The 17,479-nt window shown below is 29.4% G+C and overlaps 1 protein-coding gene across 1 annotated transcript in view; it reads right to left on the reverse strand.

Moving 5' to 3' along the window:
* eIF3b (eukaryotic translation initiation factor 3 subunit b) overlaps positions 1–17,479 on the reverse strand; it is a 121,872-nt gene that overhangs the window by 18,264 nt on the left and 86,129 nt on the right. Inside the window, exons 4-8 of the mRNA XM_075375634.1 lie at positions 15,775–15,894; positions 12,234–12,420; positions 11,498–11,655; positions 8,701–8,896; positions 83–225 (exon numbers count right to left, since the gene is read on the reverse strand). Coding sequence (XP_075231749.1) covers positions 83–225; positions 8,701–8,896; positions 11,498–11,655; positions 12,234–12,420; positions 15,775–15,894 — 804 coding nt within the window. The remainder of the gene's footprint in view (positions 1–82; positions 226–8,700; positions 8,897–11,497; positions 11,656–12,233; positions 12,421–15,774; positions 15,895–17,479) is intronic.

The following is a 17,479-nucleotide window of genomic DNA, read 5'->3' on the forward strand; positions in this document are numbered from 1 at the left end:
TAGATGAATTACATCATGCTTTGATGCCTAACACTGTAAATTCTAAATACTGTTCGTATAATAAGAATGTTTCAAAACTAACCTAGGTATTTCAACTAGGACGACACGAGCGGGAACATTATCATCTTCAGCAACCCAATAAGCTAATATATTATCAGTTGGCGACCAACTGAAATCTCTTACTCCTGGCAACCTAATGCTCTTCTTCTCTAACAATCCAAATGACTGAAAAAGAATTAAAATAACACTTACTATAAAAATAAAAATTGTGTGTACATGTATAAATATATATATATATATATCTAAATTACCTTGTTTAAGTATATTTGTGTTTTTAGTGTTCTTCAAGAATTACATTATGAAAAAAGATTGTTATGAAAACAAATCTCAATTAAAAGGATAAAAAACACTTCGTTATCAATCCATCTTAATAAATTGGCTTCTAATATTTAATTTAGAATTCAAAACATGTTCTCCAAAATTTCAAACGTAAGTTATGCACATTTTTATGTTTCTTGTGGTGTAGAATATGATGGTAATATTATTTTAATGCAAAATTGACTATTTTTAAGGAAATGGTGTTTGAAAATTGCAATTTTTATCAACAGGAACTCTATTTCTGCTCAAAAAAGGGAAATATTTTAATACACTTTTTCCAATTTGAATCCAAATGAACCATTTCATTTTCAGTGCCACAATATAACAATGTATTATTATTAACGTTATTCTATTTTTGTTTCTTTTTAGTTTAATGAACTTTATAATAAATGTTTAAAATGTTTGAGTAATAAATTTTATATAACATTCTAATAAAAAATAAAATTCAGTAAATTATATGGCATATAACTTTTTTCAATGTGTACTCTATTTCCCGGAATCAGCTGACCATATACGCGTTAAAATTTATATGAAGCGCTTGCTGCTGTATTTTGTTTCCTTTTAATTTTGAATATATTAAAAAGTGAATTAATTATTCTCAAAGTATGGACGAAAATATTCATTAACAAGTAGTGATATTTTATATTAACTAGAATCAAAATTCTGAGGCTAATGATATGATGTAGAAATTATTGTTGTAAATAGTGCTAGGGAAGTAGTTAATTTGCAAGCAAATGAATGTTTTGTTAATTTACCTAGATCTTACAAATAAAAATTATATAATAATTGCCATATTCAAAAAATTGAGGTGGTTGTTTCATTAGAAGGTTCAGCTTTTAGTGACTGATTGATTATTAAGTTGCTCTAGACTTCCAGAGTCTGTGAATATATCTTGATATATCTATTCAGAAACAGTTGTTTCTCTGAATGTATTAAATGACAAAAATAGTTTAAGAAATTATGACATTCTTCTGACACAACCTTCACTATTAATCAAAAAAGCAACACAGGTAATACTCCTGTTAATAAAGCTGCTGAAAATGAATATACTACTGATCCTGAATATATTAACGATATAGAACAATAATGTTAGAAAAAAGTTAAATAAAAGACACTCATCTGAAAAACAGAGATTTTTCTGATGATACTTCTAATACTAACTGTAAAATTAAACAGTTTAATGAAAATGACTTTGAATATTTTTTCCAACAATGTTTATAATGTTGAATCAAAAATCAAATATTTGTTAAATTCAATTCATGTACATAAAGTTAAAAGAATAAGACAATTAGATGAATCCAAACTAAAGAGGCCTTTGAAGAAAGATAGAAAGGATAGTTACAGTATCCTATTATACAGGTTGACTTATGGGAAACATACAGTTTTCAAATGAGCAATACAAAGTTAATTTACAAAATATTATTTTATTATTACACAAATAAAGGTCAAAACATAGTATTTGATTAAAAATAGTCATTTTTAAAAAAATTCTATCACTCATATGCTAGCCATCCATCTGAATGCAGGTTTCCAGCCTCTTCAGAAAATCATCTTAAACTCAGGTCAACATGTCTTGCTCAATCAAATGCACCTCTTCTGTAACTGCATCTTTCAAGTCATAAATTACAGGGTTTGTGAGCATAAACATATTCTTTCAAATATCCCTACAGGAAATAGTCACTGGAGGACATATCCGGTGACCTTGGTGGCCACAGTACATCACCAAAATGCAAAATCAACTGGCCAGAAAACATGTTTCTCACAACTGCCATTTATGTACAAGCGTGTGCACTGTGGCACCATCCTGTAGGAAATAAACATTTCTCATGTTTAATCCTCACCTCTGAAGTTGTGGTCCGAGAAATGTATACAACATGTGAACATAGCGTTGTTGAGTTCACTTTCACAGTGATGCCATTTTCCTTGAAAAAATGCAGCTCAATTACTCCAAAACGAGCAACTGCACACCAAACAGTAACTTTCAAAGAGTGGAGAGGTTTTTCGTGAATGTTTCATGGATTTTAAGGGGCCCAGTAAAGAAAGTTTTATTTGTTTACTGAGCCGTTTAGGTGAAAATGAGCTTTGTCGCTCATTAACAGTATTGCATTAGGGTTATCATTAAACAACATTTGAGTATGCACTGTGAAGTCTTTAATTTGTTCATAGTCCCCTACTTTGTGTTGCTGGACCACCTACATTTTATACAGATGGAATTTCAAATAAAGTTGTAAAATCTTCCTCAGTTTAGTTCTCATACATGTCTGCATGCAGAGCGACTAGGACTTTTGATTAATGTTACTCTCACTCTGGCAATGTTTTTGGGCATCCTTATGGTTCTTGCAGGGCCAGGTGGCTTTTCTTTGTTATTGCTCCTGTTGTTCTGAACGCCTCAACCAATCTTAACAACGTGTTTCAGCTTGAAGTGGCGACAAAAGTCCACTATGTTGTGAGAATAGACTCATTATTTTGAATAAAAGTATCATACGCATAAACACAATGCTGTATTGTCCACTGCTCCATTATGACTAAAATGGTAGGTCGCACTCAAGTGAATTACCTAACCTCAATCACTCAATTACCTGTTAACAAAAATGCACTCACTGGCTGTTCAAAAAAAAAACATCTGTTTCCTGTAAGTCACTCTGTGTAACTGATCGTATGGGTAACAAACACAAAATGTGTGCTCTGAATAATTTCAATCTGTGACTTGTGTATAGAGAAGACTGGTAAATCTCTTAGCTTCAAAGTTCAAACTAAATCAACAATGTCCAAGAGAATGTGGAGGTGGTACAAAAATAACAGAAAAGGATGAAGAAATCACTAATTCTATCTTATGCCACATTCATTCATTTAAATATAAAAGGTCACACCTTGTTAAAATTTATATCAATAGATCTTGCTTAACTGCAGACTTAAGTGTTAAGAAAATATGGCAGCTTTGGGTTTCTGATTGTAAAAAATTAAATAAAACTTTAGCTTTGTTTTCAAAGTTAATTGATACAAAAATTCAATTTGGGAATTGGACATCCTTGTCACGATGTTTGCTCATTTTGTACAAGAATGAAAACCAAATTAGAAAAAATGTGATAAAAAAAAAATAGATCTAGAATATTCATTAACGGTTCACAAGATGAAAGCAAAAAAGTATTTTTAAGCTTTCAAAACAAAATGAGAACTAAATAGTTAGATTGTTTTGACATGATGGAAAACCAACTTCTCCAAAATTTGTATGTTGCTGATGTTTTTTACACTAGGCAAATCTGGAATTACATACTAAACTTTGTGACTTCTGATGAGAACTATCAGCCAGATAACAACTTTACTTATACTCGGTTTGGAACACAATCAGGCAGAAGTCCAAATGGGGTATATTTTGTGTAGTAAGTTTTTCCAAGTTCTTGAAGTTAAATATAGAAATTTTATGGCTGTTGTCACTCATGCTCAGCCCAAAACAAAGTAAATTCATGATGGGGCTTTTTCTGTACCTAGTGAATAAATCAAACATTTTTAACCAAACTGACCACATATATTCAGTTCGTGGACACATTTATATGCCTGCTGATAGAACCGAGTTGCGAACAAGACTATGCCTCAAGAGTGAAATATTAAGTCCTGCTCAATATTACAAAATTTGCTAAAGTATACAGCATAGATTTTGAATGTTTTAATTATACGAAAGGTAGTCAACTATTACCAAAAATCAGTGCTCCTTTTAAAATTTCCCAACAAAGAATATATTATTAAAATGCTGGAGTGAAGTGTGTAGTTGGTGTTAGCACATGTTATTCTGCAACTACTGTATATGTACTCAGAAAGTAAAAAAAAATATTTTTCACCTGGGCAGTAATATTGGTATTTTGAATCAGACGAATCATTTTAAAGAGGAAAAGAGTAAAAATGTAGAAAGGTCAATGAAATATTTCACTGTAGCGGTTGACACCATTCTACTCTAACATTAACATAGTAAGATGTTTTAAGTTAAAAAATACTATCTCCAGGAAATAATACATTTTGTTCCAAATCTGTTTACAAAATAACAATAGAAACATTAATAATGGAATACTACTGACTACATTTTGTACAATACTAAAATATACTTACAAACTGCAATTTAATTGCAATTTCAGGTTAGAAGTAGGTCTAATTAATTTTCTTCTCTCCTGAAAAATTGAGTTTTTGGTGATAGTACATTTGCATTATGACCCCACAATTCACAATTAAAAAATTCAAGAGCTGTCAATAGCCAAACTAAAGAAAGCCCATTACTTCTTTTAAGTAATAATTTACCTACAGCAGTCATAAGTTGTTAAAAATTACAATTAAAAACTCTAAAACATTATGTACTTTGTCTATGCAGCTAACTATTCCAATATATTAACACATATTTGTTCTTACAACATACAATTACATAACATATAAATATAAGAAAACAATGTACATCTAAATCACTGATGGCAAAGATTGTTACTGAATGATGATGCATACAATTCTCAGGAAATAGGATCCTAGAAATTTACATCAATAAGAAAGGATAAAATGCCAATAGCTGAATTAATCACATATTTATGTTACATAAATTATAACACTTAAATTTTAATTTATAAGTATTTATTTAACCTTTGTTCAGAAAAGATTAAGCCATTTAATAACCACAAAAAATTGTCTTTACACATAAATCATCATAACAAAGGTATAAGCAAAAACATCTTCTATAGCCTAGTTCATTAAAGGAGTATAAGAAAACTGAAATGTTTAACCATGCTAATTAAACATAATTCAAACTTGCATATTATTTTAATCCAACCTGTAGTATATAGAGGAATAATAACCACTCTAGTTAAATAGTATCAATAAAATACAGTAATACTAAGCAGATACCACTCAATTACAGTAAATCCTCCTCAAGACAAATTTGTAAAATATACAAGTATTAAGTTATAAGTATTTATTTAACCTTTGTTCAGAAAAGATTAAGCCATTTAATAACCACACAAAATTGTCTTTACACATAAATTCATCATCATAACAAAGGTATAAGCAAAAACATCTTCTATAGCCTAGTTCATTAAAAGAGTAAAAAAATAAAATGTTTAACCATGCTAATTAAACATAATTCAAACTTGCATATTATTTTAATCCAACCTGTAGTATATAGAGGAATAATAACCACTCTAGTTAAATAGTATCAATAAAAGTACAGTAAATCCTCCTCAAGACAAATTTCAATTATTTACCACTCTTAATTTTACAATCCCTATCCCTTGAATGAGTTGATATATCCACACAGCAGTTATTAAAAAACCAATGGATGATAATAAAACGTGTTGGTCAAAATCATTTGTATATGAGGCGTCTAGTGCAACACAAGCAAACTTGAGAATGTTAAAAAAAGTGTAAATAGAAAATTTTAGGGCTTTATTGTGAATATGTATGGCAAGAAAGGGGAACTTAGCTACTATCCTAGTTGAATGATGTGTAGCACTTATGATGAAGATGAGTCTGCGTAATTACTGTCAGCCATTTGCTTTACTGTCGTATAATGTTTCAGTACTGTGCTAACAGTCTTGTCTTTTAAAAACTGCTAGCTAATTATAATTTTTAGATTGGAAATTTCATTTGTAAATTATATTTTTATGGAATTTTATCTGCACTACATTGAGGTGGTTTGAATGGGATTTTTAGTTCATAAATAATCTATGTTACCAAATATCTCAGTTTTAACCAATGTAAACCAGGAAAACCCACCTAAAGAAATAAGTTTGCATGCCAGAAAAAAATAAAATCATGTTAATTTATGGAGTAAAACAATCAGCAGCTCGAAAAATAACAAAATACAAGTCAGTACACTGAATATCACTAAAAACTGGAAACGTCAAAACTGGATCTTGAAGTGAATGAAAAGCAAATTGGGTTAAAGCTATAGATTTACAGCAAACACTCCCAATTCCAAAATTAACAAATGGAATTCAATACTACAAAAGGAAAATGTGCACTTACAGTCTATATATTCATGCCATAAAAACACGTCCTACTTTTGCTAATGTTTAGGACTAATCAACATTAAATAAATGAGAATAGTTTGAATTATATTTTTATTGAGTACTTTGCTTCATTTTGAGATCAAAATATTAAATTGTTAATAATATTTAATGACAGTTGTTACAGAGAGAACAAAAGCTAAATATGGTACTGGTATGACTTTCAATAATACAAGACTTATTATAAAGTCCTGATTTTATTTATTAACTCAAGTTTCTTGATGACACGGCACTCTTACTTGTGACTTTGGTCTTATTGGAAAAAAAATAACCATACTGAAGTTGTATAAAAAAAAAAATTATTTCATATAAAATAAACTGATAAAAAAAATACAGCATAAAAAAATTTGTGTACTACAACACATTTAATCTGACATAACCAATTTTTAAATTTAACCAATTTGCAGAAATTTATAATAAAAATGGGAAGAAATAGCAGATACAAACTTTGGAAGCTGAAGAATTTTTTAATTTGATGAAAATTATAAATAAGGTTTTAAATTTCAAAGTTTTATTAACCCCAAAACTACAATCTCTATTCAACTTCAAAAAAAGAAAAAAGATAGAAATTACAATCCAAAATGGTTTTATAACTTAAATATTAATATTGTTGAAAAACCCTGAACTTTTACAATTCTCAGAAGAAAAGCTTAAGGATATGAAGGACTTATACCTTACATTTAATAACCATGAACGGGAAAATTAAAAATATTGTTTGCTACTCATAATTCGGAGATTGTAAATTCACATGAAAATAAAGACAATCAGATGAGCATTTTTTTAAATAAATTATTTTATTTCATGATAAATTCTGTAGTATTCTGAATAAAAGAAAATCTGTTTATAAGTCCATTTTCTCAGTTTTAAAAATATCATTTTTGTACCAATGCGTTTTTATATCAATTTATTTTTTATAATTGTCTTATACACACAGGAAAATAGTCATTTTATTGTAATAATAAACAAAGTTCCAAAAAAGGCCAAATATAAATGTCCACAAGGTCATTTATTTAACTAAACAAGCCAACCTACAACCCCAGCAAAGCAACAAAACGCATCAAGAGAATCTCACTATGACATGCGTTATTAAATTGTAGTGGGGATTTTTGCTTTAAAGAAAGTTTGCTGCTGCTACTCTATTATCATATGATATTTCAAGTGAAATTTTCTCAAGTCTTGTTTTGTTGAGTTTGCCCTTGTTGCACGTGATGCTTCATATGTATATGTGTGAATTATATAAGTTATAAACATACAATCATTGTAGTCAATCTTGAGTATATTTCCTGTTAATGTGTTATATTCTTATTTCTCACTTTTTTTTTTATTAAAACTGAGGCACTTTCTTTTGTTAACAAAAAATGTGAGGAATACTTTTAACACAATGATTTTAGTTGGGCTTAAAATGCACTCATTAGAGCATTACTTTCCATAAATAATATACACCAAAATAATTTATGCTTCATGAGGCAGGATTTCTTAGAGGAAACATGATTTCTGATCCATTTGGCAACTGATGTATACATTCGTTAAAAGTAGTACAACTGATAGCCTAAGTTACAATGAAGAAGCAAACAAGTTTGTTAAAAATTAATAGAATACTATTTAAAGAAAATGGTGATGATGTTTTAAACTTATAGCAGAGTGATAAAAATAATGACAAGCAGTTTGCAAAGTAATGGTAATAACAACAGCACTAACTCTCCTCACATGAACTTCAGCAATAAAATAAATAAATAAAAAAAATTGAGACGGAACGATTTTTAATCTAGATTACAATCTATTCTGGAGCTGTATGCAGAAAAAACAGATCTTTTAGTTAAAATAACTCAAAAAATAATGTTTATTTTATTAATTTTTTAGTTCTCTAATTTAGGAGTTTCAACATTTTAATTTGCATTTAGTAGATTACAGTGGACCACTAGCTCGAATGAATAAACACTGAGTAATTTTATGTACAGTGTTCAATTATTAAGTAAATGATAATCCATCTGAAGCTATTAAACAGAGGTTTAGTCCTTAGCAAATCCAACATATAATTATTTATACCATTTAGTGAAATAATAAGCCAAAAAAAATCATTAAACATTATGACTTATTGCCATTATGATATATAAAGCAAGCTGAGAATGTTTTCTGGCCCTATTTTTACTAGATGCATTTTAAAATAAGTAAATAAAAAACATAAAGAAATAAAAAACATACTATTAATATTTTCAAAATAAATAATTACTCAACATTAATATAACATAATAAAAAACAAATACTCAGCATTAATGAAACTTACAGGAGTTTCAAATACACTAAGCAAGTCTACACCAATACGAGCAAAATATTTATCATCTTTTGACCATCTAAATATAGGCCAAATTGCTGGACCATCTAAATCAAATGACCGTTTCTCTTGTCCAGTTCTGATATCCCAGATAATTAACTTCTTTTGCTGATGAAATTCTAACTGTGGTGAATATGTAACTAAATATCTGCAACAAAAATAAAAATTAAGCATAGAAATAACACCAGCACAACTGAAGCAGTGTTTTCAGAAAATGTGAGTTCCAAGTTTTGGTTTCCATTTCACTTCAGTAAGATAAATAAAAACTGAATTTTACTGGATAATAAAGCAGGGACTGAACAACACTACAGGTACTTAGGTATTATGTCAAAACAATAGGAGTGGCTAAAGCATTTAATAGAAAGGAATAATTATTATGTAGTATGGCAGAGTTAGTTTTGTTATAAATAGTAGTAGTAATTCAACAATAATGACTTACTACTACACTACACCATTGGACTGTGTTATGTTAATGAAGAAGCTGATTTGCTACCATGTAGTGAAACATAACATGAATTAAAAATAAAAAAATAATCTCTTCGTTACATTATCTTTTCTTATAAACTAATCTGACTTCCTATTCTGAGCATTTTTTTGTATTGTAACAAGAGACTGGTATAACGGTCCTGACTAACAGATGCCTGTCAATTCAGAATAAAGTAGTAGAAAATATAATAATGGGAGGAATCCAGAAAGAGACTAAAAGAAACCATGTTAATAAAGTTAACAGGTTCGTTTAACAATCAATCGCCCTTTGTAATACTGCATTCTGACACACCTAAACAGATGTTCCGCGAGAAGAGTAACTGGACCCTGGTTAGGAAGGTATGGGAAGGAAAGAGCAGACAATCATTTACACGTTTCGAGTTGGGTGCGGTCCTGTACGTAAAGAGGATAGGAGTAGAAATACTCCAGGTAAGAGTAGTTGAAATCAGTTATGCGAGATGTGAGCCTGCGAGGAGAGTTCTGCAGGATGTGAGCATGCAATAGTGCTACAATAGTTCAATGAATTTATTATGAGAGTCTGAAGCGAGAGTATTCTGCAAGGAGGTCAGTGAAGAAACGAATTCCTAGGCATACACGTTTGATGTGATTAAGATGATGTCACAATTCCAGTGTAGACAATATATGAAGACAAGATGTAATTCGGTGAGCTACTGTTAAGACTAAGTGAAAGTGATAATGTATTTAAATTTTACTCGTAAATTGTTAGGGTAGTTTTATTTGTGAACAGCAAATGTATTTGCAGTGAAAGAACTTTATACTTGTCTTATCTATTGTAATATTGTTGTTAATACAAGACTACTGGTTATTAGTGTTAAGACTAATGGTCATGCCATTAGTCATTGACAAAAGACTAATGGTAGTTTGTCGATGTGACTGAATTATATTTAATTACTTGTAAATAAATCCTGACGATTACTTTAAATTCTGTTTTGTATGTAATCACTGTCTGTTTTTATTATTGTTGTGATTACTGTGATGATTATTATTTGGTTAGTCTGACTATTATTGTCACTTTTTATTATTATTATTATCATCATTATTGTTTTGTCTTGATTTTTTTATTTATGTTCTGAAAATAATAAATTGTTATAATATAAACATTTTTAACTGTCAATCTCAATATCCCGATCAAGCCACAAGTACACGACAGTATACATTGAACTATTAACATGATTTTTTCCAACTTGAATGTATTTATATTTCTAACAAACATTGTACAAGTAATTGAATTATTAAAATTCAGCCTTATTTACATTGATTCAATTTTACAAATATCTTTCTAACTAATGCAATAAAAACCCCAAGATTTTAGCAATATTAAGAGTTTACACAGACAATACAATAAATTACACGTACAACATAATTCTATGTCAGACACATTATTGGTCTTGACTTTTATGTAGCAAAATATTTATCATTTTTTGACCATCTAAATACTAAATTGCTGGACCATCTACATCAAATGATAATTTCTCATGTCCAGATCTGATTGATATCACAAATAATTAATTTAAAATTGCTACTGTAATTTAAAATTAAGCAGTTTGCAGTATATGACATTCAATAGAACACTTTTTTTGACACTTATTCTAACCTTTCATAGTAGTATCATCATCAATAGCAGCATCAGTTTTTATAGAATGGATAAGTTTCCAGTTTTTAAAGTCTGTTATTGAATTTTGTAAAGCAAGGCCATTATTAATAATTACTTCCAATATAAATATTTTAATTAGAATACTACTGTAAATTAGCGAAATAAAAAAAAAACTCTGTATAAGATAATGCCTTTTATTATGCATATATCATGATCTGTGGATAATGGGCTGTGAATGAAGGTTTACAACTGGTCAGGTTCATAGTTGAACTGACTGCTGGACATAATGCACACGTGTTCGATAATAGAAAATAGTTTCTTACAAGGCATCGTGCCCCTTTATTACCAAAAGATGAAAAAAGTTTGCACTAATTCCTAACCACAGATGAAACATCTATTCTTTCCTTAATCTAAGGTCTAATCAATAGAATAGAAACTAACAAGGCTTTCCTTTTCTATTTCAATCTTGATAGTTACCACAAGTATTACATGCACAACAAAAAAAAAAACTTCAGGAACACTAATGATGCAAACTAACAATACAACATAGTATTGTTAACTAATTATCACAGCCCTTATGGAATATTCTGAACTTTAAAAAACAACTGCAATAAAACACTAAAATATAAAAAAATAAAACTAACTTACTTTTCACATGGTGAAAATTCAATAAATTGTACACCAGCATGAGAAAATCGTATAATTTGAGCAAATGTTGGGCCACCCCATAATGCCACTCCTTTAGTATGAATAGTGGCTAAATATGTACCAAGTGGTGACCACTGTACATATAAATCGGTCCAACCCTGTCAACAACAAAAAGAAAGGAAATAGCTAATGATGTTTAACAAACTAATCATAAAAAAAGGAAAAGATAAGCCAGTTTTACCAATTATCATTATTCTGTTGAACAAGGATTTTTAATACTCATGTTAAAAAATAGTTTTTATTTGTTATTCCATATAAAACCAGCTACATTACTAAAAAACTGAAAATCAATTTAGTTTCAATAAAACAATATTAAATATAAATATTTTATATTTAAGTAAATATAAAATATTGAACAAAATATTTTCATCTAGAAATGGACTGCCCGATTTTGATAAATAAAACTAAAGAAAAAATTCAGATCTCAAAATTTCATCCATGGAAAAAATAAAGCAGTGCGATTTAGTGGATGATATAGATCAAGATGCTCTGACTGTTACGCAAGCACCATAACTAACTTTATGACTATTTAATTTGAATTATGATAAAATAACTATATTAAAATCAAAAGAGATTTTATAACAGCACAAAGAATTTTTTCATACACTTATATAAGATTTGCTAATACGTAAAACAAAAAACAAAAGGCAAAGATAAATAGATTAAAAAAACTTACAGTTCTTTCTTCAAGTTTAGTTAATTCAGGTAATGTATTTTGCCAAATTTGTACAGTATTATTTGTATTACATATAACACAAAACTGATCATATGCGTCCGGCTCTAGTAGGAAATAGTGTAGGTCACCTTGTTCTTTGAAAGGTTGAGGCTGGGGTGGTTCCCATTCATCTGGGATTTCTTCAAATCTAAGAAAATAAATAAAAACAGAGTGACATTGTTATATCCTAGAATAAATCACATAAAAATATTTTAATATCTTAATAATAATAATATTTAATAAAAATTGAAAATAAGAAGCCATCAGTAAAATAAAATGTCTTGCATAAAATTTTCAGAAGAACGAAAGTTTTACTGTTAACATCACTTGGCTTAGAGATTTATAACTTTTTTAAAATGTATTATTGTGGAATTCCAAACAATCTACTTTATACCTAGCTGTTCATGTCACCTGTTTTGTTACTTCAATCAACCTTTTTTTTTTTTCAATAAAAATAGTCAAATACTTTATTTAAAATTTAGTTTTTGTAAATTTATACATACATATATAATTTTCTGTTTTCTGTCAACTGGTTTTTTAAATGAAGCAAACCATTTAGAAATAATGTTAAATATCCTCTCACCCCTAAATCCAATAGACTAAAAACTTTTGACATTTTAGATAATTTAATATATTGTACAAAAGGCACAATTCTTTATTATCACTATATAAAGATTTAAAAATTAAAACTGATCAAATTTTTTGAGGAATTTTTGTAGAGCCAGCCCAGAGATATCAATATAAATATCAGCCAACACACATACATAACAACTACTGGTAATTTCTATCCTTTTTTTTTAGTCTTAAAAAAACATCAACATCTCCAGAAACTCTGATACCTAATATTTTGGCGAATGCCAAAATACTTTACTTTTCCTTTAAAGCTATGAAGCTGCAGCAGCAGTAGATCAATAGCTGGGAAAGTAGAAATAACCGATTATAATGTTCCATTTCCGATGAACTTACTTATATACAAAATAATGTTTTTAAAAACTTCATGATAACTAAGCTGTTGATCAGAAATTAACAAAAAAAAAAAATTTATTTGTCAATAAAAAGTTAAAATATTCAAAGCAACAAATACTATTTAATGAAATTAATTCTTTCTTGCTGAAAATGCAGTTCTCTGTATGAGGATAAATCAAATATAAACAGGATTTTATTTTTTTTTTAAATTATTTATTGAAAAATTAAAGGCAAATATCATTTATTTTTCTAAATGCTTAGGAAGGTTTTTTTTATTGCAGTAACGTAGAATAAAGCTGATTGCATCAGTGCCAACACTGATCCCTCCATGTCCTTATCTTCAAATCAATGCTTTCTAGAGCTTTTTTAAGCGGCCCAAACAAATGAAAATTGCAGGCCGATAGGTCAGGTCTGGGCCTTAGGGAGGATGATCAAGTTGAGTCTAGTGCATTTTTTCTAGTTTTGAAACCATTAGAGTTACAATATGAGACCTGGTGTTGTGGAGAGGATGACCTCTAATTGGTTGGTCTCGTTTTTTGCGGTGATGTGCAGCCCTCACCTCATTCAACAGCTCAATGTAATAAACAGCATTGATTGTGCATCGCTCATGCAAAAATCAATGAGCAAATTGCCTTGCTGGTAGAAAAAAATTGTTGAACGAACCTTGCCAGCTGACAGTCGAGTCTTGGCTTTCACTGGGGCTGCTTCCACTTTCCTCCGCCACTCCATACTGGCTTGTTTCGACTGGGAAGTGTAGTGGTGGTGGACCCATGTTTCATTGTCGAATAACAATCCAACTCAAAAATGCATCACCTTTTGCAAATGTTGCTATAAGCCTCTGATAGACCTCAAAACGTCTCAACTTCTGATTTGTGGTTAAAATGGAAGGGACTCATCTGGCACACATTTTATGGAACTTTAGGTCATTTGTGATGATTGCTTGACAGCTCCCATAACTTATTCCGACCTGTAAATTTTGGATTACAATTTTGCAATTGGATACTCTCACCTGTTGAAGAATGTCTCAAACTGTGTGAATGTTTTCATCTGTAATGCTGGCGTGAGAACAGCGATCTTTTCCTGATTTTCCACTCATTCTCGTTCTTTCTTGAACTCTTTAGCCAGGCAAACACACGAGTCCTTGACAATGTTGGTTCCCAAACTGCACAGCCAATCTTCAGAAAACTTCCATTGCTTGAACTCTTTAATGAGCAAGAAATTTAATTATTATGCGTTGCACAGTGGAGGGGTGCACCTGTTTCTGACATCCTGGACGTTACTGATGAATTGGCTGGGACTATGAAATGGCTGGCTTTCCCCACTCCTAATGACCTCACCCAAGCATGCTAGAAGCGAAGGCCCAGTCCTACCAACCGTAGTCGCTCAGGAACAAAAATCCCGTTTATATTTGAGTACCCTTGTATGTCACATTTTTTATAAAATGTATATTTTAAATAGATTGCCCTAGATTTTCTGCTAATTATTTTTGTAATTTATGTTAAAGGATTTTTTAATAAAGGAGAACTGAAATAATCTAAAATAAAAAATGTTTTCAAGATTTTCATTGTTGAACATTATTAAAAATACATTTATATATGTAAAATATCTTTTCCTACTTAATTTATAATTAATTTTAATATATCATATCTAAAATTATTTTATTAAGATTTTTATTTTAAAACAAATTAAATTTACATGAACAATACATAACATAAATAAATCATTCAATACTGAAAAATACTTGTAGAAAGAAGAATGTGAATGAGTTTCAGAAAAATTTAAATTATTAATTTAATTTGAAAATATAACAAACTAGTAAACAATTCACTGATACACGGAAGAGCTGAAGCATGTCTAGCATAGAAGATTCGTATTTTTTTACTTTTTTCAACAATCATTATTATATTAAATGTTCTTTGCTAGCAACACAACAGCATATAACTAAGAAAAAAAGAAAAAAATTTCTGTTAGCGACAATGCTGATTTCCATGTTGGATAGGTTTCCAGCTTTCATCAAAGTGTTCTGGGTTCAAGTTCAATCAAGCAAGGTGTATTTCAAACGCTACAAAATTCATTATCACCAATCATAGTAATATTAACAGACATCCTTCTGTTGTTAATGTATAATTAATTTTATTGCATATATTACCTCTTACAGATATTCCTGAGGGGAATATTTCAATATAGTCAACCGCACAGAAAAAGATAAGCTAATGAAAAGAAAAAAAAACATTACTTGTTTTTAAAATTATTTCTAGAAATACCCAACATAACTAGAAACCTTCAATAACATACTTAACAGAACTATTTTTCATTTTTACAATCGTTACATACGATTTCTTTTTTGAAATTTATTTTTACCTAATGGGTCTTTTGATGATGTAACACATTAAAAATAATAAAAAAATATATAGATATTTGGCTAAAGTAACCTATTTATAATAGTTCCACAAAGGAAAAATGTTAACAAAATTACAAATAAATATATATATATATATATATATATATATATACATGCACATGCACACACACTTACTTTTTAAAGTCTGTAAAAAGATTCACAAGGAAGGTGTGCTGCTTATCCAATTTGTGGTAATTTGTCATTTTTACTGCATCCAATGCATTCATTGGATTATTGTATTCTAAGAAAATGTATCTAGACAAAAAAAAAACCACCATAAACATTACATAAAAGATGAACTTTAAAGTACAAAATAAAATATTACAGTATGATTATGCATTGCAAAATTACTGATAACAACATGGTCATCTGTTCTGCCACACAACATGTAAAAAAGGTACCCTGATTTGAGTTATACTTTATATACTTTAAAAAGGATTAATTTATAAGAGTTGCCAACTCATATACTGCTGGAGTAATAGGCAGAGAAAACATGAGTTGATAAACATACATCCAATAGTATTTTTTTAATAATAGAGAATAATAACTAAAATATTCATATGCCAAACTGATATAAATATATATAAAACACCTATTGCTATTTAAACATCTGAATTATTTAATAGTATTGTTTCTGAGTACACAAGCACGTTAAATTTTGTAACTGAAGGCTACAGAACATTCTTTTTTGTTACGATACAAGGTAAGACCCCAAGAACTACACTATAAACACATACAGTTTTAATTATAAAGATGACAAAATCTGGGTAATATATAAAACAAATATTTTTTTACAGCAAATCTTTAATTAAAATTAAAAAAAAAATTTATAACAAAAATGGTAATTATATACAATTACAGACTTACCTCTCATTTTGATGACATTTATAACGTACCTTATTCAAGACCTAAATTATTTGTTACAAACAATATTATTCACCAGAAATGCCTTTCACCCAAGTTACATCACTTGTAAGTTACACAGTACCAACGTAAAAAAAAATTTGGAGTTCACCATTATGGTAATACAAAATGATTCATATAGTGTTACTAGCACTTTCTGAGCTCTTCTACTAGCAAAAATAATGAAAAAAAATTCATATAAACATGGGTCTGGAAACACACAGTCACCGAGTTACGACTAGCGAAAGATTTTGACCTGATTCCCGGGCTGAGTGAAAAAAATTCCATACTGAAATTCTAGGAACCCAAATTAAGGAGAAAAACTTGATGGTTTCTAGCCAGAAAAATTAAATAAAACAGGTTCTAGAACTACATTTTCAGTAGTTTTCATAATATCCAAAGTAAACATAGAAAAATCTGCTGTCTAAAAATGGGGCCCAAATGCGTTTGTTGCAAAGCTTATCGATGCTGTCCTGAGTAAATTGAGCCTCAAAGAGTTAATAAAATGAAAATCGGCTGTTCATATTCGATCAGTTGCAATGTTGCAAAAGATGAGAAGGCTCTCTTGATTGAAGATTTTGTACTCTATGATTATGACACAACTGTTTGTTACGAAGTGTCCTTCATACCACACCCTCTTTAACAACCAGGCATCATCAGCATTGTGTACTAACATCCACACTGTGTTGGTAGTCCGGGCAGAACAGTTGTGGTGTGTAGTAATGATGGGATGTGTACCCATTTTCTATAGATATTTTCCACTAATTGTTTTAGTATTTGAACTCTACGGTTAGGGAAATGTCTGATATTCTTGCATCCCCAAAATAAATAAATACCATGTAAGTATACTCCTCAGTTGTTAACAATAAAAAGACATTACAGTAATGATACTGACTAAAACAAAAATATTTAATTTAACTACAATTGTACTGGAAAT

The sequence above is a fragment of the Lycorma delicatula genome, chromosome 9 (assembly GCF_047948215.1).
Source record: "Lycorma delicatula isolate Av1 chromosome 9, ASM4794821v1, whole genome shotgun sequence".
NCBI classification, from domain to species: Eukaryota; Metazoa; Arthropoda; class Insecta; order Hemiptera; family Fulgoridae; genus Lycorma; species Lycorma delicatula.